The sequence below is a fragment of the Sorex fumeus genome, unplaced genomic scaffold (assembly GCF_029834395.1).
Source record: "Sorex fumeus unplaced genomic scaffold, SorFum_2.1 ptg000018l, whole genome shotgun sequence".
Taxonomy (NCBI): Eukaryota; Metazoa; Chordata; class Mammalia; order Eulipotyphla; family Soricidae; genus Sorex; species Sorex fumeus.
In genome coordinates, this window is record NW_026606075.1 from 23,407,975 (window position 1) to 23,433,422 (window position 25,448).

Genomic DNA, 25,448 nt, shown 5'->3' on the forward strand with positions numbered 1-25,448 from the left:
AATAACTGCCTCTAGCTAAGAAACCTATTACAGTACAGGCACAGTGTGTTCAAAATTACATAATCCTACTGAGAAGATATTTTCAATTGCAAATGGAAAAATGTTAAAATTCGTTCACCTTACATTTTTATACTAATCAAAAATCTTTAAAACCTATTTCTAAAAGCTTTCACAACAGAACCGCTTTCCCTATTTGAATAAACTGTATTTCTTTTTCCGGACAAGGAAACAGCAAAATTCATTTTATTGTGCACTTACAAGGCAATATAATTTTAAAGCACTTACAAGTTCTCTGAGATATAAACTCTACGCACCAGCAACTACTTAACTTCCTGGACTCTTACCTCTCAAACAGCACATAAATCTTCTATCTTCTGTAGCTAATCTGTCCAACTCATTACAAGTGCAAAATCATCCAAAGAAAATCAATGTGTTTTAAAGGTGGTGTTGTTTTTCAACTACATAGGCAGTCACTGAAGATACTATTCTTTGTATCAAAACTATGTAGTTTGGCTCTCCTATGAAAATCATTGTATGATACAGAGTAGCACACACTGCCAATATCTAAAATGAACCTAGGAAATATGTGCAAAAATCTCAGCTAGTCACAATGCTAAAAATACCTTAAGTAGAAATAACTTCCTACAGATCAAGTAGTGGAAAACTATTAAAAAATACAAATTGAAGCAATACAATCGTCAGATGAATACTAGACAAAGTGAGATATGTATGCTCAGTTTAAAGCTGAGCAGTTCTAAAACAGGCATCCAGGCCAGAGGGCCATAACTGAGTTACAATTAGAAAAGGTCCAGGAGAGAAAAAACATTACTGGGGGTGGAGCATTTCTCCAGACATCCAGAACCAAAGGGGAAACAGAGAATACTAAAGGGGAAACATATAGGAAGAGATTAGAAAACAGAGTTTAAGTCATCCATCTTACACATATCCATATTAAGCAACTAAAAGCCATATTAAACGATATAAATGTATATAAGCAAAATAATTCTGAATTTTAAACAAAATGATCTTAAATTATAACCTAGATTTACAATGGAGCTTTTAAGGTATTGTATTTACTCATAATCCATTAAAATCCTCTGCTCCCTCATCAGAATGAATGAATGAAGTTTTCTACTACTTGCCATCCTGGCTTTTCCAGACATGGAAGATTGAGATTGGAAAACTGCATCTCCAATAAGATAGAAGTTTTTAGTTTAAGGCTTTCAAATGTAACTGTCAACTTATTATAACATACATTCGATACAAAAATTATTCCCTTTTATCATAAGTATCAGAAAGTAGTTGTATAGAATCTTATAGAGTTTATGTCATATTACATACCAACAGCCAAGACAAAAATTACAACTAGAGCCTGGGGATCCCAGGAAGACAGTATTTCATTATTTTAAAAAAGCTAGTAGAAATTTTACACTTAACCATGATAAAGGGGTACAATTTAACCAAATCAGTAAATGTTTTACTTTTGGTAACTGAGCACAGGTACATACAGGATGTGGCTTTAGACACAAGTTTGGGTTTGAATTCAGAAAACCACGTACTTCAAGCAAAATCTTTATGATGATAATAACATGCTCACAGTTCACTGAGATAACTCTCAGCCCCAAATCTACTTTCCTTGAAATTGAGAACAGTGCTGTGCACTGTGTGTTTAGGGATACAATTTCGTGTCTCTTCATTACCATACTGTATGTTAACCACACCTAATTATCACCACAGTCCAATGAATCCTCTTTCTCCTTCAACTCCCCTTCCCTATTCCCACTCTGATAACCAAAGCTCTGTGGTCTGAGCCCATAGATTTGTTTTCTGCTGGTTCTGTTGAGGGAATGCACTATCTACTTACTGACAACAGGAAGCACACCGAGGCCTTAACACTTGTAGAACAAGCGCCCCATTACTAAGCTACATCCACTGCTCTGGAATCTTACTCTGAATGGTTGAAATAATGCATGGAAAGAGCCCTGCAGAGGACAGAATGTTACAACTTAAGTAATCTATGGTTACTTGCTGTTACTGCTATGACACTAGTACACACTACACTAGAACTACTTTGTTAGCAGTATGTCTAGTGAAATATTTCGCTTAAGTAGACTTTAAAATTTTCTAGGACATGTTTGGAAACTTCATAATTCCTACTATCAAAACAAATGTATGAAATTTCTTTATTACAAACACATGTTGGGATGCACAAGAACTTGTGAGGTATCGCTGTTTTCCTCGTCCCAAGTATTAGGGGATGAAACATTATCTAAACCAGGCCTTAGAGGCCCTCTAAAAATTTTGTACTAAAATCAATTTTTCTTCCAAAGGAAGAGTTCCAGAGACATTTTAAACTATAGCACCATCAGGCTGCCCAAATTTTGCATATATGTATTTTCTTAAGAGCTTACATATTCTGGATTTCAGACAATGGATTCTGTGATGTTAAAATTAAGAACATCTAGTTTAAATGAGAAAGGACTAGAAGGCAAGAGACCCTGGACTTCTCCCCAGCTATAGTTGCCAAAAGCAAAGGTGTATAATATTGAGTTCACATGTAATGAAAATTTTAACTTAGTGCACAATCCTTGCTTAGACTTTATTTACATGGTACTTTATTTACATGGTACTTTATTTACATAGTAAATAAAATACATAGTAAATAAAATTTACATGGTACTTTATTTACATAGATACTTTGTAGTATCTAACCTATATCAAATATTATGCACCCTACATGATGGCACACAGGAACTACCCACTTAGTTCTAATTACCAAATACTGACTCAATTTTACTGATAAACAGATTGAGCAAAGTGACCCAACTACTCAGCCAGTAACAGAAATGCTGCCTCTATAAAGTTAATGTGAATATGACTGAATTACTCAAGGTTGTTGCTTTTAATACCATTCTTTTTTTTTAATCTCAGAAAGCTAATTATCTATAAATATGAAAGGCTGTCTAAATTATAAATTCTCAAAGCAATGTTTAGGAGTTACTAGAAATTATATAAAGGAGACTAAATTATATTTTCCTTTGTAGTAATCAGGAGTTTTTCAAAATACCAGAAATAGCCAGAGAGCTAGCTCAACTGGCTGACCATGTTTTGCATACATGGGGCTCAAGTTTGATTCCCAACACTGCATGGACCCCTAAGCACCATGAGAAGTGATCCACAAGCACCATACATCCATATGGCCCAAAAGCAGAAACAAAAGAAACAAAAATGTATCCCTTCAAAAAAATTTTTTATTTAATTAGAAATTTTACAGGAGTCGGATGGAATTATTAAGAAAGATGAACTAGCCAACAGCCCACAGAGATAGCCTACCTAAAACTGAGGCTGAACCAAAACTGAAAGCAGCTGAGAACTTACAAAAATTGTTTTAAAATTTTTAGCAATATACAGTGATAAATGTTAAGACTGTGATCATTTTGAAATCTATATGCATCAAATGATGCTATACACCAGAAAATAATGTTGCATGTCAATTACACATCAATTAAAAAAATACCCCAAGTAGCTTTATAAATGCTGCTCACACTCTGAAACTGCTTCAACCAAAAAGCTTAAAAATTAGAACATAAGCTTAAAAATTAGAACATAAGTCACTTGCAAAGCAACATGTAGACGGGGGTAGAAAACAAAAAAGAGATTGACTGAAAGTCCATACATGAAGCAACCTGATCCCACATTCTTGTCTCCAGTCCAACAGGGAAAGAGAGAGGACAGAACAGTTACTTCCTACAGAAGCTGAACCAAAGGGCACCAAGAGCAGCTAAGAACACTCACAATGAAAGTGGGCAAGTGAGTCAGTGGTAAAATGATAAGCCAATCTCCTGATTTTTATCTCCAAGAACACCAGAAGACAGATTAATTCCCTTGGAGAAGATAGAAAACCTGACTCTGAAGCATTTATTTCTGAGAAGTACCAACAATCCAGAGAGGAGAAACCTATGGTGACAAGGAGCACTGAGGCGCTGGTCCTACATTAGCATCCCGCTTTACGAAGACATCTTATTATCTTTTTCTTACTCTGGAGAACCTGGCAGGCTACCGAAAGTATCCTGCCCACATGGCAGAGTCTGGCAAACTCCCCGTGGCATATTCAATATGCCAAAAACCAGTAATAATGATGGGTCTCATTCTCCTGACTCTTTAAGAGCCTCAAACGTGGCACTTTCTAAAATCTCAGGGCTAGGACGAAGGAGATGTTACTGGTGCCTGCTCAAGGAAATCAATGAACAACAGGATGACAGTGACAGTGATACAGTGCAAAGAGTCTGTTCACCGTCAAAGAACTCCCAATTCAATTCATAGTTCTGAAACAGGATTTCATACTATACACAATTTGATGAGTCAATCAGTTCTATGTAGTGATTAACAATGCTTCTGCCATCACCGACATTCCCCCAGACATAACCCTTGCTAACTCTTTAACTGACTGTTGCTCATCTCCATATCCTTGCCACTTTTAATATTTTTGTGTCACAGTCACGGTCACAGTCACGGTCCTCCCGTTGTTCATCGATTTGCTCGAGCGGGCCCAGTAACGTCTCCATTGGAGACTTTGTTGTTACTGTGTCTGGCATATCGAATACTCTCGGTAGCTTGCCGGGCTCTCCGAGAGGGGCGGAGGAATCGAACTCGGGTCGGCCATGTTGGCCGCTTGTAAGGCAAATGCCCTACCGTTGTGTAACTATTATAATTTACTATTCTAGAAATAAAAGTAAGTTTTCTTTTAAAATCTTCCCCACAACAGGAATTTGAGAGATAGTACCACAGGTAGGGTGCTTGCCTTGCATGTGGCTGACCCCGTTTTATACCTGGCATCCCATGGTCCTTTGAGCACCACCAGAAGTAATTCCTAAGTGCAGCCAGGAGTAACATCTGAGCATTGCTGGGTGTGGCCCAAAATCCAAACAAATTAAAAAAAATATTTTCCATTACTACATCAACCCACAAGTCACTGTGTTCCCCCATCTTCCAAATATAATTTGTTTAGATTTAATAGTAGTTTCATGTCTCTGTAAATGTTTTTCAGCTGAGATAAAGTAGACTATAATTAGGTTTCCTAGTTTACACAATTATTTTATTATTTTGAGTTATTTTGATAACATTTTGTTTTTATATCATAATTGATCAATAATTTCTCCTTAACTGCTACAGATCTGTTAACACCTTCAAATTCATTAATAAACCATTTTATCTTCCTAAGGTTCTTCTAATATTTTCTGAATGGCACAACTTCTTTATTTTTACTTTGTCGTTTTTGGTTTGGGGGCCACACAGCAGTGCTCAGAGTTTACTTCAAGCTCTGTGTGCAGGGATCACTGCTGACATTTGAGGGGAGTAGGGGTGGTGTTAGTCATATGTGGCGCTGGGGCCATACAGGGGTCAACTGTATGCAAGGTAAGTATCTTAACATAGGTATTATCTTTCTGGTCCTTAATTGGCTAAACTTTTAACTGAGAGAGGTCAGGGATGACCACCTACTTAGCAAGACCAAGTTCTCCCCTATGAATAAAATTAATTTCTTTCTGGTGTTAGAGCTATTTGCTGTATCCATGTTTTCATTTTTATTTACAGTTTTATTTTGACAGAGTGCTTCTACTCTTAATACAGTCCTGAGAAATATAGGCAAGGCATACATATCTCGCCCGCACGGCAGAGCCTGGCAAGCTCCCCGTGACGTATTCGATATGCCAGACACAGTAACAACAAAGTCTCCAATGGAGACGTTACTGGGCCCGCTCCAGCAAATCGATGATCAACGGGAGGGCCTTTACTTTACTTTACATACATTTTAAAATTTTGCTGTCTAGGGCTGGAGCGATAGCACAGCAGGCAGGGTGTTTGCCTTGCACACAACTGACCCAGGTTAACACCCCATATGGTCCCCCGAGCACTGCCGGGAGTGATTCCTGAGTGCAGGAGCCAGGAGTAACCCCTGTGCATCTATGGGTGTGACACACACACACAAAAATACTATCTATTTTATCTGACAGTCTGTTTGAGTATAATATTCTGGGCAAGAAATTTTGCTTTAAAGCTCTACTCTACTGCCTTTAGTTTTTGGTGTTACTATTGAAAAGAGTAATGCTATTGGAAAATAAATTTAGGAAATTTCTTAGAGAACAGAGTAAGATAAAAATGAGTGAAAAACCAGAAAATAATATAATGAACAGAGTTTTATCAAAGGATGCACTAAAGTGAATATTACAATGAAATATTAAGATATTATTTCAAAGAAATATTACAATGAAATTTCACAGAATTTTAAGACCTAAGTTCTCAGATGAAGGTTCAAAGAATAAAAAAGAACAGTAAATTTTTAGATACCTTAACAAAAATCCCACTGGCATTAATATTTAGAATATCAAGGTTAAAAAAATATTAAAATGTTCTAAAACGGGAGACTAACACCCAGGAATGGCTGAGATTAGTACCAGGAATTTTGCTCCATGACTTGAAGGCCAGCCACATGTGCTAGGTGAAAAGGAAGCTCAGACAGAGAAGAGAGCCCCAAATAAAGGGTGTTGTGAGGACCCTCCCAGGGTGGGAGAAGCATGCTGAAAGTAGTCTATAGACCAAACATGATTGCCACTCAATGCCTCTCTTGCAAAACACAGTACCCAAAAGAAGAGAGAGAGAACAAGGGGGAATGCCCTGCCACAGAGGCAGGGTGGGACGGGGGGATGGGGGGTGGGAGGGATGCTGGGACCCGTGGTGGGGGAGGATGGGCACTGGTGGAGGGATGGGTACTTGATCATTGTATAACTGAAACCCAAGCACAAAAATTTAGACGTCTATAACTGTACCTCATGGTGTTTCACTAATAAAAAAATGATTTAATAAAAAAATATAAAAATAAAATAAAATCATAAACTGAAAAAAATATTAAAATGTTCTAAGAAAAAAATGAGCCACATACACACAAAAACATCAAAATAGCATTAGATTTCTTCTGTGTGTGTGTGTGTGTGTGTGTGTGTGTGTGTGTAGAAGGGGAGTGTGGGGGAGAAGGGTTGGACCACACTCAGCAGTGCTCAGGGGTTACTCCTGGCTCTGAACTCAGGAATTACTCCTGGCAGTGCTTGGGGAACCACACAGAGACCAGGGATCAAACCCAGACTGGACATGTGCAAGGCAAATGCCTTACCTACTGTACGATAGCTCCAGTTCCCAGACTTCTTAACAGTAACAGAAGATGCTAAGATTCAAAAGAATGAATCTTACATTTCTAAAGGCTACCAATATCCCAACAATAAAGTTGAATGTGTGCTACAAAATGAGCATTTCCAGAACTGTTAACTCAAAAACCAACTTTTTATCCTTTTCTCAGTTAAGAACAGGAACCTAACACAAAAGAGAAAGAAAGGAGAATGTCAGACAATACACAAACTAACCAGTCCAAATGAGAGGGAAAGGGCCAAGGAGTGTGAAGAGCAAGGCCAACAGAGAGAGGGGAAAAATGAAACAAGTCACTGGAATATCTGGTCAGAGACTTACAATTATGCACTACATATGGAAAGAACTAGGAGTGTGTATGTCTACCTGCACATTATAAAATGGAAAACTTAAAAACTGGTTAAGCTAGGGTTTTTGCAATTCTATAAATTTACTTAAAAATCACTGAATTTTGCACTGTTCACAATAGCCAAAATCTGGAAACAACCCAAGTGCCCTAGAAAAGAAGACTGGTTAAAGAAACTTTGGTACATACTATGCAGCTGTCAGGAGAGATGAGGTCATGAACCTTGTTTATAAATGGATTGACATGGAGAGTATCATGCTAAGTGAAATGAGTCATAAAGAGAGGGACAGACATAGAAGGACTGCACTCATTTGTGGAGTATAAAACAATATAACATGAGGCTGACACCTAAGGATAGTAGATACATGGGACAGGAAGATTGCTACATAGCTGGAAGCCTGCCTCATTGATACATCTTTGCCTAGTATAGAAGAGATTTAAATCACCCTACAAGTTTTTGTGAAAAGCAAAAATTTTTTAAATGAATCACCGTGAGATAGTTACAAGCTTTAATGTTTGGGTTACAATCGCACAATGATCCATCCCTCCACCAGTGCACATTCCGCACAACCTATATCCCCGGTATAGCCCCCTTTCCTACCCTCCCCCTGCCTCCATGGCAGACAGTATTCACCATACTCACTCTCTCTACTTTTGGGAATTATAGTTTGCAATACAGACCCTGAGAGGTTGAAGCCTGAGCAAAGGGGAGAAGGCAGCTGGAATAGAGAAGGGATCATTAAGAAAATGGTGGCTGGAGGAACCAGTCGGGAAGGAAGATGTGTGCATAAAGTAGATAAAGGAACAAACATGATAACCTCTCAGGGTCTGTATTGCAAACCATAATTCCCAAAAGTAGAGAGAGAGAGTATGGTGAATACTGTCTGCCATGGAGGCAGGGGGAGGGTGGGAAAGGGGGGTATACCGGGGATATAGGTTGTGAGGAATGTGCACTGGTGGAGGGATGGGTGTTTGATCATTGTGCAATTGTAACCCAAACATGAAAGCTTGTAACTATCTCACGGTGATTCATTTAAAAAAAAAATCACTGAATTTTGAGTCAGGAGACAGCATCAAGGGTTAGAGCACATGCTTTATATGGGAGAGGCCCAGTTTTAACTAGTACTCCATGGTCTCTTGAGCACCACCAGAGAGCAACCCTCAAGAACCACCAGCTGGGGCTCAATAAAAAAAAAATGAAACAAAGTGGCCACAGCAATATAATAGAGGGTAAGGAGCTAGTCTTGCAAGCAGCTGATCACAATTTGATCCCTGGTGCCACATACAATCCCCTAAGCATCACCAGGAGTGATCCCTGAGTGCAGCTATGAATAAGCCCCGAGAAGCAGAGAATGTAGTGTGAAACACCTCAAAAACAAAGACAAAAAAAGGCAACTCCCAAGAAATAGCAAGTAAAATTTTTCCCTTTGAATATTTGCAGTCACTATTGATTGGGTAAATTTTGTCATATAACATATTTTAATAAAATTATTGAAAAGAAATGGAATATAACTATTATTTTAAAATACGGAGATTTATGCCAAAAGCAGAATACAAAACTACTAGTTCTAGAGAAGAGAGCATCAGAGTTGTTTTTGCTTTTCACAAAAACTTGTAGGGTGATTTAAATCTTGTCTATACTAGGCAAAGATGTATCAATGATAGAAATTTGCACTTTTTAAAAATGTAATTTACAGAGGCTTAAAAAGAGGTCTGGGAACACACACAAACCTGCCTAAAATAAATTTATATATGAGTAGGGAATAAGTAAAAATAACTGTCACTGTCCTCCCGTTGTTCATCGATTTGCTCGAGCGGGCCCAGTAACGTCTCCAGTGTGAGACTTTGTTGTTACTGTGTTTGGCATATTGAATACGTCACGGGGAGCTTGCCAGGCTTTGCCGTGTGGGCGAGATACTCTCGGTAGCTTGCTGGGCTCTTCGAGAGGGGCGGAGGAATCGAACTCGGGTTGGCCACGTTGGCTGCGTGCAAGGCAAATGCCCTGCCCCTGTGCTATCGCTAACTTCAGCAAACAGTTAGATGAGAAGGGAATAAGCTAAAGCAGTAATGATGTTCTACTTCTTAAACTGAGCAACTGGTTTACAGATTTCATTATTATGTCTTATAACTTGAGGTTGTTTGTATAAAGTACATCATTAAAAGAGGGAGGAAGGTACTATTTTGTATATTGTCTTCCATTGTGAGAAAATAATGTATCAAACAATGGATTTCTAATAATGAAAAATTAATTTTTAAGTTTCTGCATATGACAAAGCAGCTCAGTCAAATATATCCCTCCAAAACAATCCAAAGAAGCAGGATGAATTTGGGGCGGGGACAAGGAATCCACAAAATGCACAGAGAAGCTGCTACGCAACCAGGAATCTATGAACAGTGAGGCTGGAGCACAAGAGAATCACAGTGATGTAAAGTGACAATCCATAGGTTGTTCCATGTTGTAGAGCAATGAATGAAAATCCAGATTGCCTGCCCAAAGGGCAGTGGAGGAGCAGAGGATACAACAGAACCGGTGGCATCTCAGGAAACAAGAGACAAAATTGTATCTCTAACAAAATTAAGGATACAATTTAACAAAATATTAAGGAAAAATTAAGAGCTGGCAGCCCACTTTTCTCTCAAGCACCAAAAGCAGACACTGAAAGATAGTCAGAGCTTCTGAAATCAAGGCAGTTTTCTGCATGGTGTCCTAAGGATACAAGAATTAAGCTCTACTTCTCATACGGAAGGTCTTAGGACATCTATTATAAACTTTAAAAATTTTGAGGATGAAGATGATAGCTCTTGATCTATCAAATATTTAAAGTGTTTTATTCATTTCTTCTTATTTTTGCAAACCTTACTGTCTGGCTATTTATGAAATACTAATAAAGCCAAAAAATGCACGTATTATTGCTGATTCTTATCAGACTTTACAAGATTATTCCCAATTTGTATCAACATACTGATGCTCTAAGAGATTTGACTGCATTTTCCTAGGAGCACAAAATTTGGCGAGTGTGTGTGTTGAGAGGAGTAGAACACAACTTGTGTATGTGGCCAGGGAAAAAATGAGTACGAGGGGAGGGGGAAGGAACATAATGTGCGTGTATTCAGTGAGGGGGCGAGGGGGCGAAGGGGCAAGGGAGCAAGGGGGCCGGGGGCCAGGAGGAAGGGAGGGAGAGAGGGATGGAGGGCGGGAGGGAGAGAGAGGGAAAGAGACGGGGGGAGGGGAGACATAGAGAGAGAACGAGTGAGGGAGTGTTGGGGCTAGAAAAACAGTACAGGGGTTAAGGCACCTGTCTAGCATGCATCTGGCTCTATCCTGATCCCCAGAACATAGATGTGGAGGCTGCAACACTAGTCTGAATCCCTGGCACCACCTATGGTCCCCTAAGCACCACCAAGTGTAGCCGTCGCGGCCCTCTACACACACACACACACACACACACACACACACACACACAGACACACACACGTGCACGCATTCGCGCGCTCTTTAAACATGAGACACATGAACTCCACCACTAAGCCATTTCCAACCAAGAGCAGACAACTTTTACATGAGAAAGTCAGAATTCTAACCCTTTCTCAGTCTGTTCCAATAGTATACTTTTTCAGCAGAACATATATACATATAGTATATCTAGATACAAATGTATATTGTGTATATATATGTTTCATATAATACACACACACAGAGGGATATATATATATCCCTAAATTATCACCTAAATCATTCAGGAACGAAATTACTTTATAAAGGACAAAGTTCTTAATGTAGTTCAGTAAAAGAAGCTTCTTAGCTGGAAACTAAAGGTCATGGTCATATCAAAAGATTTTTTATACAATGTGCCAAACATCAGAAATTTTTCATGAACATTCTGGTATTCCAATGTTGCCAGTAAAAGCTTTATTTTCTTGATTCCAGAGCAAAACAGCTATGAAATATCTTATATCCTTTAAAAGATAATTTAAGAAGACGAACATGAAAGTAACTTCTATAGTTAGAGATGTATCAGAGATATTATATATTTAATTTCTTTAGAATTTAGTATTTTTAAGTGACTATGTCTCAATTTTTACATGAGGATTATAGCTAAGTTTGGAAGGCGCCCATTTATTTGGAGGGAGGACACCCCAAACTGTACTCAAGAGATCTAGGGCAACTCCCAGGAATATTCAACTAACTGGGAAGGTGGTACAGTGCTGGGGGACCAAGGAAGAGATGGTGCCGGGGTCCTACAATGATACAAAAACCACACTTCGTAATGTTTGGGGTCCTCCAGAGCTACAATTTCAAAGTGAAGGAGGTTATATGGTGCCAGTGATTGAATTCAGGTTAAGCACATACTTAACCCCTTGAGTATATATGCTCATCCACACGCAAGAAATGCCTTTTAAATTATCTGTATCATACATTTTTAAAGGGCAAGTATCTTGTCCTCTTGCATCTCCAGTCAAACATACCGACAATACAATATTCAATGAATGATTAATTCAACCTTACAGTACTTAATATTTTCTGAATTCTTTGCAAACATTTTTTTTTGGGGGGGTTCATATCTGGCTGTGCTCAGGCCTTATCCTGCACTCAAGGGTTACTCCTGACAGTGCCTGGGGAACCAGATGGGTGCTGAGATTAAACCCGGGTGAGCTGCATGCAAGCCAAGTGCCTTTACCAGCTCTAACATCACTCTAGCCCTTCAGTTATTATTTATCTTAAGAGTGCCTTAAAATAATTAAGTGAACTCAATCATGAACTTGCAAATAAAATATCAAAATAAAACTCAGATAACACTGGAAATCCAATTACTCAATTACTTATAAATAACTACTCAAACCAATTACTCAAAAATTTTTAATTATTCACAATAATCTACTTTATCATATTTCAGAATCACATGCAATTATTAGTATGATTGATTATACATGGTAATTGAATATAATCACTAAGTGTAGATTGAAATTTTTCAGCACATTTAATGCTATAAACACATTACAACTCAGATAAAATACACTTTTATTCTAAATATTAAAGGTTTACTCAGCCATATTATTAAACAAATTACTAAAAATTTAGTAATAAAAAGGCTCACTGCTAACTTTTAAAAGAAATTTCTTGAGTTATTGAATTTTCTTCTAATAAACTGAGTTTACAAGGAAGAAAATTAGTATCAAAATAAGGCCTTTATGTCACTGTCCTCCCATTGTTCATCGATTTTTCTCGACCGTGCCCAGTAATGTCTCCATCATGAGACTTTGTTATTACTGTGTTTGGCATATCGAATACATCACGGTGAGCTTGCCAGGCTTTGCCTTGTGGGTGAGATACTCTCGGTAGCTTGCCAGACTCTCAAAGAGGGGCAGAGGAATCGAACTCTGGTCGGCCATGTTGGCTGCGAAGGCCTTTATGACACTTATTAAAATATAACCCCAACGTATTAAAAATACAATTACAACCCACAAAGAGCAACAAAGAACTAATCATTCTAGAAATAAAGACTTCCTGGTAAGTCCTCTAGTTTAATTTTCAGTACCTTAACAGAAGTTAAATCCTACTCCAAAAATTTGGAATGCCACCCATCCATAAGAAATACCCAAAATTCATTTGACAAGTGGAAACAAAATCTGGCCTTATTTCAGTTCTGAGGGTCCCTCTAATGCACATGTTCGCAGTTACTGTTTTTTTCTAAAATTGATCCCTTCCCTGTTTTCCTTATTGTTCACTACTCTTTTCTTCACTACTTAGGAAACCTAGAGAAATAAAAATTCCCATTAGATATTTAAACAGTTTTATGGCAAAAGCATTATTAGAAAAGAATAAAGCTTTTACAGTGAGGGTCAAAGAGGTCATACAGCAAAGGTGTATTTGCCTTGCACCCCACGTAGGGTCACCCAAGCACTACCAGGAATGATCCCTGAGTGCAGTCAGGAGTATGCCCTGAGCACCGCTGTCTGGCCCAAAAACAAAACAAAATAAAAAAAGACTTTGAGGAACATTTTAAAAGTACTTTAACTCAACTCTAAGGTCTGGTTAATAAAGCGAATGCTTTCAATAAACAAGTGAGTACTATGTTCAGAGGCCTGTGTTTCAATCATTAATCAGTCTTGAACAGAGGCACATGCAGTTCATCCTCTGTTCTTTCTCAAGGGCATAATTCCTGTCAAAACTGATCTCAAAAATTCCATTAATGCAGATCACTAAAATACTGGATTTAATATAATCATATCCAACTTATCTAGTTTGAGATTTTCAAATCATTTTAAGGGAGAAATTTGTCATCATTAAATGTTTATTAAACTTTACTAGGTATACTTCAGAAGAGATTTAACAGATGCAGAAATGCCAGCAATCTCGATTCAGGAATGCCAAGGTTATATAATGAGAAGGTATATTAATGATTTAAAATACGTTAACATTAACTTTTCCCATAAAAGAATTCTCTTAGTTCTCCTCCATTAGTAAAACCCAGATAATTAACATATTTGTGACACATTCAAAAGGGCTAGGATGCAGCTTAATTCTCAGATGAGGGATTACTAGTGTCAGAAATATTTAGGGCCCAGAGAGATAGTACATCGGGTAGGGCGCTTGCCTTGGTTCAATCCCAGCATCCTATCATATGGTTCCCTGAGCACCATCAGGAGTAATTCCTCAGTGCTGAGCCAGGAGTAAGCCCTGACCATTTCTGGGTATGAGCTGAAAACTAGAAAATAAGAAAATTTTTTAAAGTTAGAAATAAAAATGTTTCACAAGGCATTTTCACTTCAGATGGGGAAAAAAACCCAAATAATTTCATGTAATAAAAGGCAGAAAGATGGTTTTTAGTAGATTTTGGCTACAAAAAATCATAGAATGTATAGAATTCAAAGTCTTTTTGGGTGATTTTTCTTTTTAGCATGCATACATGTTTCAGACTTCCATGGTCAAAAATAAATGATTTACTCTGCTCTGTCTCAATCTCTGCCCTCCATCTCCTTTCACCCCATCTTTCCCTAGTCCTCACTCTGTGAGGTAACTGCTTTTCTGACAAGTCACTTTTATTTCAGTTTTTGCACCATCCGCAGTGGTTGGGGGAACCAAAAACAAAAACCCTGGTTCCCACATGTAAAACATATGCCCCCACCCACTGAGCTCTATCCCTGGCCCCATCGGGTCACTTCCATGACTCACTGTTTCATAGAGGGCCTCCGAAGCAGTGCTTGGGAGCAGGGCCACTTCCAGTAATTCTTGGCCGAGCAGGTGAGATACTGCCGTAACGAGCCTGAGGAGGCAGCGGTGCTGGAGCTCTGCAGTCCACCTGGGCCACCACAGCAGTGCTGGGAGCCACTAGAGCCACTTGGTTGTGGTCTGAAGACTATGTGATGCCAAGGATTAAACTAGTCCTCAAGTCACTTTTAAGTCACAAAGACATCCCCATTCCCACCTGCTAGCATCACTATGACATACTGGGAACATGTTGAAGTAGGCAGAAAAAAAAAATCAGACCAAAAACAGAAAGGCCTGTGAGTCAGACTTAGGTAATAATCAAAATGACTTCTTCCTGAGACTAGCATGTCTTAGCCAGATTCTTTTCTCTTCTTATTTCTCCTCAACATATAACTCTACGGACTTTCACTCCATTCCTTAAATTTCAATTTCCCATATTCCAATATTTCCAGAGTTTCTTTCCTCCTCTTTTCTTCTTCAGCTTCTGCTTCCTATCTGTTGAATGACACTTTTACTTCTCCAAGTTCCCTTATCTTCTCCTCTGAATCTGTTTTTCCCCAATCTGTTTATAAATGGTTTTATAATTTGGAGGAAGGAGACATGATACAAAGACTGGTTAAGCGAAAATAATAATAATATAATAATAATAACTGTTTTCACTGAAAAAATTAAACTGAATGGTGCCCTAGTTTTTTCCTAATATATCATCTACAAAACAAATCATATTATTCAGTAATGCTGCTCACTTACTCATGAGTTAAAAAAAATGGTTTATTATTTATAACCGAGTCTACTAAAAAATGACTTAATATATGAATTCACATAGGATTATCAAAATTATCAATTCAGTGCATCTGAGTTCTTTAAAAACTGAAACAAAAACAAAAAACAGTTCAATAAGATGCCCCCTCCAAAAAAATTTTATAATCAAACCACAAAGCAAAATTCTGATATGAAGAAATTTACTAATCAAGCTATTCCCAGATTTAAACTAAGGAGCCCTATTTTTCACAAAATGTATGAATATTCCACAAAGCAGTGATGAAAGGCGAGTCCTACCATTATTTAAGCTGCAGAATGTGCAATCCTAACCATTGATTAAAATATACCATGTTAAGTGTTAAGTCTATACCCCTCCCTTTTCCCCTTCAGTGCCAAAAATCTATCTCAAAGATTCACACATACAAAGCAAGTGCTCTAACTGTTGGGCACATCATCCCTGGCCGTAGCCTAAAGAGCTTTTAAATGTTAGTTGCCTTGTGAAAAACTGAAACAGAATTTACACCGGAAGTCATTACCAGTTACTAGGTGAAAGTATCTCACCATAAATATATCATGTATACTTACTTTACCTCAGTTTATTTAAGAGTAAGTTTATTTAAAAGGTTCTTTTTTAGTTTTTTTTAGAGGGAAGGATAAAGAGAAAATTTCTTTGACATCATCATACAGAATAGAATCTTTTCTCTTTTTTTTTTGAACAAACCCAGCAAGGCATACATTTTTGTCAAGCTATAATAGCCAAGCCCTGGAACAGAACGTGTTAGAAATATTAAGACCAGATGGGGCGAGATGAGAGAACAGCAGATAGGGGGCTGCCTTGCATACGGCCACCTGAGTTCAATCCCTGACACCCATATGGTCCCCTAAGCATCACCAGGAGTAATTCCTGAGCATCACTGGATATGACCCAAAACCAGAGGGAAAAAAAAAGAAAGAAGAAATACTAAGACCAGAGATTGTTCTCACTTCCCCTGCATTGTACTGTTTGATTTTTTTCTCATAGGAGTGGGAAAAAAATTGGATTTTATGACTTATAAAACCTAACAAACAGCGAGGCATGTTTTTTATACAGACATTTTCTGATGGCTTCCTATATAATTCAAAAATGATGAAAATATATTTGTCAGTGTTCCATTTAACTTGCATTATGAATGATTAGCTTTGCAGATTTTGAAGAGCGTATTTTTAAATACACATATTTTACCTGAAAGCTCCATAAAGTGGTCTGTACCAACAGACAAATGAACAAGGAGTAAAAAGCAAGAACCACAGGATACTCAATCCGAAATCAACCCCTCTTGCAGGATCAACACAAAACCACGCCAAGCATCCGAAGATATTTAGAAACAGTGTCACAGCGTGGACTGTGGAATCAAAAACAAAATAGAAAAGTTTACATTCCATTCAGAAGTTCATGCAACAAAAATTACAACTGAAAACATATACTTCCTATAAGTGAATGGGCTATACCGCATGTATCCATTCAGTATTTTTCAAAACACCCGTTACTCATACACATTTGTTTTGAAAACATTTACACAGGAAAATGATTCTTAATACGAGCACTGTTTGGCAAAAGTTCTTTTGGCCCTCTCCTAATGTGTTTATTTATAACAAAAAGACACTACTGAAAATATGTCAATTTTCCGACTATGTATTAACAACTAGACAAAAACAAAGCTACACAAAGAACTACCTTATAAGCTCCTTCTGTGAGCAGGAAACATCTGATGTGTCTCCTGATCCAAGGATCAAGAAGAAAAATAGTGCCTGCTTAACCCAAGTTCTGGAACATTTTAGAGAAGAACCAGAACTTGGGGAAGGAAGATGGCACATGCAGAACTATGTATTTTCACAGAGTGGCTCCAGAAGGAATCTGAGAGAGGCACTACAACCAGAGAAGCAAGCACCCTATGCAATCTCACTCTAACCTATTTAAGCCATTAATTTTATTGGACTAGAAAGACTTAGCAGCAATTTTTAGTAACTACAGAGCCAATCTAAAAGGGTTATTAATTCACTTTTACAAAAATTACTCATTTTATTTATTTTGGATAATACCCAGTGGTATTCTGAGTTATTCCTGGAGTTCCTGGGGGCCATGCAGTGCCAGGACGGAACCCAGGTCTTCTGCATGGACAATATATGCTCCAGCCCCACCCGTTTTTTAAAAGTCTTGGAATAAAATTCGTTGTATTAATAGACATTAAAAACTTAACGTCAGAATGTGAAAGTGCGCTATGATGCAACTCAGTTGCTGTGGCAGATCTTTTAGTTCAGGCATTACTGTCTTAAAACATTTGACATATGTTTTTAATAATGACTTTCCCTAATAGGTCAAAACTTCTAATCACACCAAAATGTTAAAGAACCACATTTACCCTACAGTTAGGAATTTTTTAGAGGTTTTGTAAAAAATTATTCACAAGTTAACTGTAGAAAATAAACTCTTTTTGACATCGAAAGCAATGTTCAAGGTAAATTATCAACATAAATATATATATAAATATAAAAATTTATCAACATAAAAATACATCCACAAACTATGTGATTTTTTTTTCCCCGTGGCAAAATGAAGCCAGGGCCACACAAAGCAAGTGCTCTACCAATAAGCTACACCACAGCAACAAACTACTACTTGAATTTAAAATAATAAGTAGAGGGATCAGAGAGATAATACAAGAGGAAGGGCATTTGCCTTGCATGCAGTTTACCCAGGTTTGAGCCCTAGCACTGCATGTGGTTTCCCAAGCACTACCGGGAGAAATTCCTGAGGGCAGAGCCAGGGGTGACCCCTGAGCATCGCTGGGTGCAGCCCAAAGAACAAAAAAATAATAGCAATAAAACTTAGTGAATCCAAATTTAAAATTTCACCATGTATTTATAACTAAATTATAAAAAAATGAAACAGAATTAAGCACACATTCAATGATGCCGCTACATTTGCTTACCCCTCGGAAAATGCACAAACTCTAAAAGAAGCTTCAGAGGAAAAGTGAAAACATTTGGGTTATAGAGAGAATACAATGAACTAATCAACCTCTGTGTGCTTCAGTTTCTCAAGGAGTTTTTCCAGCTTTAAAATTTCACTCAATTCTACTACAGAAGAGAACACTGATATTTATTTTATAGTAATATTTCTAAGAGTTTCAGTCCCTTTATAAAGTAAAATTTTGCTTCAATAAATGTAGTTCTGAAAGCATATTCTTAATCACATTTAGGTTAAAACATGTTACCGTCCTCATATTGGTACTTGATAGATGGTCTAACATAAAAATACAGATTCTGGAGTCAAGCTGTACAACTTCACTATCACTTCCTGTATAACCTTAAACTAAATGTGTTATCAAATTAGAATCCTCTAATTCCCTACCTATAAAACTAGGTCACATATAGTAAACATGTGTAAAAATTTACATATATAAATTATATTTATAGGATTTGCTGATAATATACATGTGATGAGCACTGTACCTGATCCTAAGTAAATCCTCAATAAATGCTATCTTTCACTAATAGTAACTTCATTAAAATAGCATATCTATTATGAAATTTAAAGATCAGACTGACCCGCTACTAGATATTATCTTCTCTTAGGTAAATGATTCTTCAAATCAGATCTACCCTAGAAACTTTATTGGGGGTGGAGGTTGCTGGGAGGAGAGATGTATCTATTTGGCTGCTAACCTAAAATTTTAGCTCTCTTTTGAATACAATTAACAAAAATGGCAACCGAACATGGCTATGAAAAACGATAACCAACTGTATAATTCCGAGGCCTCAGAAAGTGACATATTTCTAATTTTAAAAAACTATTTTGAAATTAACATCATTAATGAAACAGCTAACCATTCAATTACAATTATCTTCACCATTCAATTTCTATTTAATTTCAAATTTCTTAGAGAATTTCTTCATGCTCTATCTCATCCCCCAAAAAGTATTTTTCACTAAGTCAAAGAAATTTTACCTAAAAGTTAGGACAATTTCTTCTCTTAATAATAACTAATTACATATGCACATGTATTTTATAATGTATTGATTATAGTGTTAGCATACAAATACATGTAACTAACACTTAATATTAAAAACATGCAATACTACTGGCACTAGGTCTTTAGAAAAAGTAGTATTGATGACAAAATTTCAAAAAGAAGCTAACAGCTACAAATTTACTGAGGGAAGAGAGAATAAGGGGTTTAAGGGACTAGTCTGGCATGCAGCTGATTCATGTTGAGTCCCTTACATCACACCTGAGCATCACCTGGTACAGCCTCTGAAGTCCCCAAGAACAGCCAGGTGTGACCCTAGTGGACACCAAGCCCTGCTGGGGTGTTTAGGTAACACCTGGCAGCACAAGGCCTGAGCAGCACCACATTCTCCCTTCTTCACATAGAACCTCTGGCCCAACTGGCCAAGTGTTGCTGGTCAGGACCCTTGAACCTTCTGAGCACCACCTGGGAAGCCACCCCGGCCCCTAGCAAAAATATACCAATGATATACTAATGTTAATGAATCACTTCCATCATTCCAAAGCAACTTCACATATTTAAGTGTTCCTTAAAATAATATTTAGAGAGAGAAAATTCGGCTTCCTAATCTTATTAATCCATCAAGAATGTACACTACAAATTACCTTCTCACCTGGCAGCTGACGGGAGAGACGTTTAACTGTAACCACCTCTCCCACTGAAATAATGATATTAAATAGGGCTAAGAGTATTGTTTGTAATAAATCTGAAACAGAGGAAAGAGGGGATTCTATGTACATACAGCCTGACACTTTAGTGTTCTGTATGTTGTAATTATAGTCAAAACAATGTGCGCAACCTTACCTAAAATATATATCCTAACATTCTATTAAATCAAATATCCTATGTTAGATTCTTTCAGTAATAAAATTATTCAACACTACTAGAAAATAAAAAGTTAGCTGTGCTTAAAACTTAAAAAAAATGGTGCTTAAAGTTGGAGCAATAGTACAGCAGGTATGACATTTGTCTTGCGTGCAGCCTACCAGGGGTTCGATCCCCACCATCCCAAATGATCCTCCGGGCTACAGAGTGCACAGCCAGGAATAAGTCTTGGGCACACTTCTAGGTGTGACCCAAAAATAAACAAAAACCTGCTTATAGGGTCAGAGAGAACGGGGAGTTAAGATTATGCACTGCATTCAGTTGATTTCACTTTCATTCCTGCACCCCATATGGTACCCCAGACATTGCCAGGAGTGACCTGAGCACAGAGTCAGAAGTAAACCTGATCACTGCTGAGTGTGTTACAAGAACCAAAAAAATCAGCTAATTACTAAAACAAAATTGTGTAGGAATTATAATTTTAATATTACATCATGTTATGCCCCTTTAGAAAAGCAGTCATGAGCTAGGGAAGGTAACACAGGGATGGAAGTATTTACCTTGCATACAACCAACAATCCCCAAAATGAATAGAATCCCCCAAGTATTGCTGGATGTGATCTAAAAAAATCCCTCAATAAACAAATTAAAAGGCAGTCAAAAATTATAAAAAGAATTTTAACAGCCTTCACTTGCATAAAACTACTGGTCATAATTTCTTCAAAGCAAATACTGCTTAGATAATATTTTTTCAAAGAGAAGAATCATTGCTAAATTCTAACTATATTATGAGAAGTTCCTTCCTCACGCGAAATGCCATCTTGGGCCAGAGCAATAGCACAGTGGGGAGGGCATTTGCCTTGCATGTGGACTACCAGGGTTGGATCCCCAGCACCCCACATGGTTCCCTGAGAAAGGCTAGGCATGATTCCTGAGTGCAGAGCGAGGAGTAACCTGTGCACCAGGTGTGGTCCCTCTACTCCCAAAAATTAAGAAGGAAATGTTGGTTAATTACATACTTTGTTACACATGGCATAATTCTGAAGTACCTAAATATGATGTCTCTGAAAATCAAGAGATATAGAACAAGTTCTTAATATGAGTTTAAAATTGATTTTTGAAAACAAAATATGAGCTTGAACAAGTATATAATTCAGTCTATACTTACACATCCATAAGTAGTACATAATCTTCACTGTCTTTTGGAATTCTACAGGAATGTCTACAGAAAAATCCTGATAAAAACAAGGTCCCACAGGAAAATTGTCAGGAAGAGGTGGCCAGTTATTTTTTCTGCCTGCAAATTAAAAGAAAAAAAATAATCTACATTAACAAAAAGAATTTTCTTCTGCTTAAGAATTTTTTTCAATACTGAGAATCAAACAGCTCCTCACACAAGCAAGTCATGTGCTTGACTTCTGAGCCACTTCCCTTAGGCAATAGCCCATATGTGCTATTCTTATTTTCTGTATCATAGAGTATGCATTCCTTTTCAAGGATATTTTACAAAAATAACACTGTGTCTCTACATTTCTGTACAAAAGTTAAAATTGGTGCTTTTAAGTTTTTTTCAGAGAGTATCACTATAGAATATATGAAAGAATCTGCTAGTATCACACGCATACATGTATAAATAATGCTCATCAGGAATTATGAACAGTTCAAAGTAGAAGATAAAAAACAAAACAAAACATGTGGCTGGGGACGTGACTCATCAGTTGGGGAGCATGTGACAAGGCCCTGGGGTTTAACTCTGGCACCAATATAAATAAGCACAGACATATCCTCTGACCCTGTCCCACGTAGCACTCATGTAGAGGCCAAGCAGTTTTAAAATCTCTACAATTTCCTCTTCATCTTAAATCTTTATGTATATTGTAATTCCTATCCAAAGTGAAGAGGAAAAAGAAGTTTTTTATTTTAATATTGTGATTTTTCTGATAACTCCATAAACAGATTAACCAATAAAAAAATCAAATACAGAAATCTCAGTCTAAAAAAAATATATCCATAATACACACGTAAAAAATTCAGAAAACTATGAGGAAACATCTGACAAGAACTAGGTGCTGGAAGAAGATAAAGTGATATTCATGATTCCCTTTCAGTAACAGCACTGCAAACCACAGTGCCTAAAAGGAAAAGTGCAAATCGAAGGTTGAGGGGCAGAGAGAAACAGGGACATTGGTGGAAGAAAGTGTACGCTGTGAAAGGATGGGTGCTTGAACACTGTACAACTGAAACTCAGTCATGAACAACTCTTGTAACTGTATATCACAGTGATTCAAATAGAAAAAACTATTTTTAAAAGAATTAAGAAAATAAGAAAGAAGTTAAGGAATTAAGGCAGTTTCAAAAACTTGAAGGAAAAGTTGAAGCTATGAGGAGTGGAAATGGATTATATAAGAAAATTACACAAAAAATAATTAGGGAAAATAACAGCAAAAATTTAAAAAAAAACTAAAAGAATAACTTTACAAAAGGGTAAATATAGTAATTACAGCCATTTTCTAATTTTAGTTATTAAAAATCACAACTTAAATAAAAAACCTCTTGGGAAGCTCAGATAGAGAAGAGAGCACCAAATAAAGGGTGTTGTGAGGATCCCCGCAGGGTGGGAGAAGCATGCTGAAAGTAGTCTATAGACCAAACATGATTGCCACTCAATGCCTCTCTTGTAAAACACAGTACCCAAAAGAAGAGAGAGAGAACAAGGGGGAATGCCCTGCCACAGAGGCAGGGTGGGGCAGGGGGGATGGGGGATGGGAGGGATGCTGGGACCAGTGGTGGTGGAGGATGGGCACTGTGGAGGGATGGGTACTTGATTATTGTATAACTGAAACCCAAGCACAAAAATTTGTAAGTCTATAACTGTACCACATGGTGTTTCACTAATAAAAAAAAAATTAAAAAAAAAAACCTCTTGGACATTTTTAAGGATCGAATGAAATTGTGAATGTGAAACCAGTTTAAGGTGAAAAACAAAAAACAAAAACTAAACTCAGCTGCCGGATGTCGGATGCTTTTCAAACAACTGGAGAGGGTTTTAAGAGTGTCTGCGTGGGGAAAATGAGGTCTTCTACTAGAGGTTGAGGGATGTACAAAGAGAAGGCAGCATAGCGTGTCTGTGCAAAGGGACCTGTTGGGAGCCACGATGAAGAATTCCACTTTAGGGATTTGCCAGAGAAAAAACGCTGGAAATTAAGTATGCATTAAAGGTCTATATGCAGCAAAAAGACAAAAAAAATTAGATTTTTACATACTTCTTAAAGATGAGAGCAATACAGTCTATTTGATTCTCCCCAACAATATGCCTCCAGCATTTAAAATTCTTTTTAAACTTCAAGTGGTTCCTACATTTCTCAGACTGTCTGAGAAGCAGCAGTGAACAAAAGAACAAAGACTCAGAAACTGCGTGCCTCCTCTCTCACGGGGTAGGAGGAGGCTGGGAGCAAACCTAAAGATTGTTTCTACCACTAGCCCCCCTCCACAGACTATACTAAGAGACTCCCACCCTTAATTAACTACTTGAACTACAACATCTTTCCTAGGAAAAAACTTAAATTAGTCAGTCCTAAAAAAATAGGTCATATTTTAGTTACTGACATTTTAAAAATAGTGAGCTCAACCTAAATCGTTAGTTTCTTCTATTATAGATGTTTTCTGATATTGCAAGGCAAGAAAATGGCGCAGAGTAAACATGTCCTCAAGTGGTCTGTATACATTCTAAGAAGAAATCATTGTTAAGTCTTTTTTTTTAATTTTATTGAATCACCGTGAGATAGTTATAAGCTTTCATGTTTGGGTTACAATCACACAATGATCAAACACCCATCCCTCCACCAACACACATTCCCCACCACCAATATCCCTGGTATACAGCCCCCTCTCCCCGTCCCACTCTTCCCCTGTGTCTATGGCAGACAATATTCCCCATACTCTCTCTCTACTTTTGGGTATTATGGATACTGAGAGGTTATCATGTTTGGTCCATTATCTATTTTCAGCACACATCTCCCATCCCGACCGGTTCCTCCAGTCATCATTTTCTTAGTGATCCCTTCTCTATTCCAGCTGCCTTCTCCCCTTTGCTCCTGAGGCAGGGTTCCAGCGCCACAGAGCAATCTTCCTATCCTGTGTATCTGCTACCCTTAGGTGTCAGCCTCACGGACTGCACACATCTGTGGAGTATAAAACATCAGTTAGTCTTATCACTTTACCAGACTTCCTAATCCAGATTTATCATTCCTTCTTACTCCAAGGCTGAACTTGCCCTAAAGATACTCCTGGTTATCACAGTCTGAACAGATTTCAGAGCAAATAATTAATTCATTTTACTACACTTTGACATCATGGAAATAATCTAGGCTTCCTAGAGTGATCACTTTTTTTTTTAATGTTTCTCAGAAACGCTAAGAGGATGAGGCAGACAATCTAGAACTGATTAGAATAAATCAGAGGTTAAGAATCAACATCAGTCCTACATTAAATTAAGAAATTTCTGCACTGCAAAGGAAACAATGACCAGGATACAAAGACAGCCACAGAATGGGAGAAATTACTTAGGAGCTAATATCAAAGATACAGAAGACTCTGGTAGAACTTTACAAGAAAAAACAACCAACCCCCACCAAAAAATGGAGGGGAGAGATGAACAGAAATTTCCTCAAAGAAGAAAACACAAATAGTCAAGAGGTACGTGAAAAAAATGATCTGCATCAGTAATCATCGGGGAGATACAAATCAAAATAGTAATAAGATACGATCTCACACCACAGAGACTGGCACACATAAAAAAGAACTAGTGCTGGCACAGATCATGATCATGATCATCCTGTTGTTCGTCAATTGCCTCGAGCAGACACCAGTAACATCTCCTTCGCCCTAGCCCTGAGATTTTAAAAAGTGCCATATTCAAGGGTCTTTCAGGGTTAGGAGAATGAGACCCATCATTGTTACTGATATTTGGCATATTGGGTATCCCACGGGGAGTTTGCCAGACTCTGCCATGTGGGCAGGTTACATTCGGTAGCCTGCCAGGTTGTCCAAAGTAAGAATGAGA

The 25,448-nt window shown here is 37.6% G+C and overlaps 1 protein-coding gene across 1 annotated transcript in view; it reads right to left on the reverse strand.

Annotated features, from left to right (window-relative positions):
- The window catches only part of SCAMP1 (secretory carrier membrane protein 1), a 94,594-nt gene that overhangs the window by 23,505 nt on the left and 45,641 nt on the right, over nucleotides 1-25,448 (reverse strand). The window contains exons 5-6 of the mRNA XM_056112525.1: nucleotides 21,555-21,683; nucleotides 16,735-16,894 (exon numbers count right to left, since the gene is read on the reverse strand). Of these exons, the coding sequence (XP_055968500.1) occupies nucleotides 16,735-16,894; nucleotides 21,555-21,683 (289 nt within the window). The remainder of the gene's footprint in view (nucleotides 1-16,734; nucleotides 16,895-21,554; nucleotides 21,684-25,448) is intronic.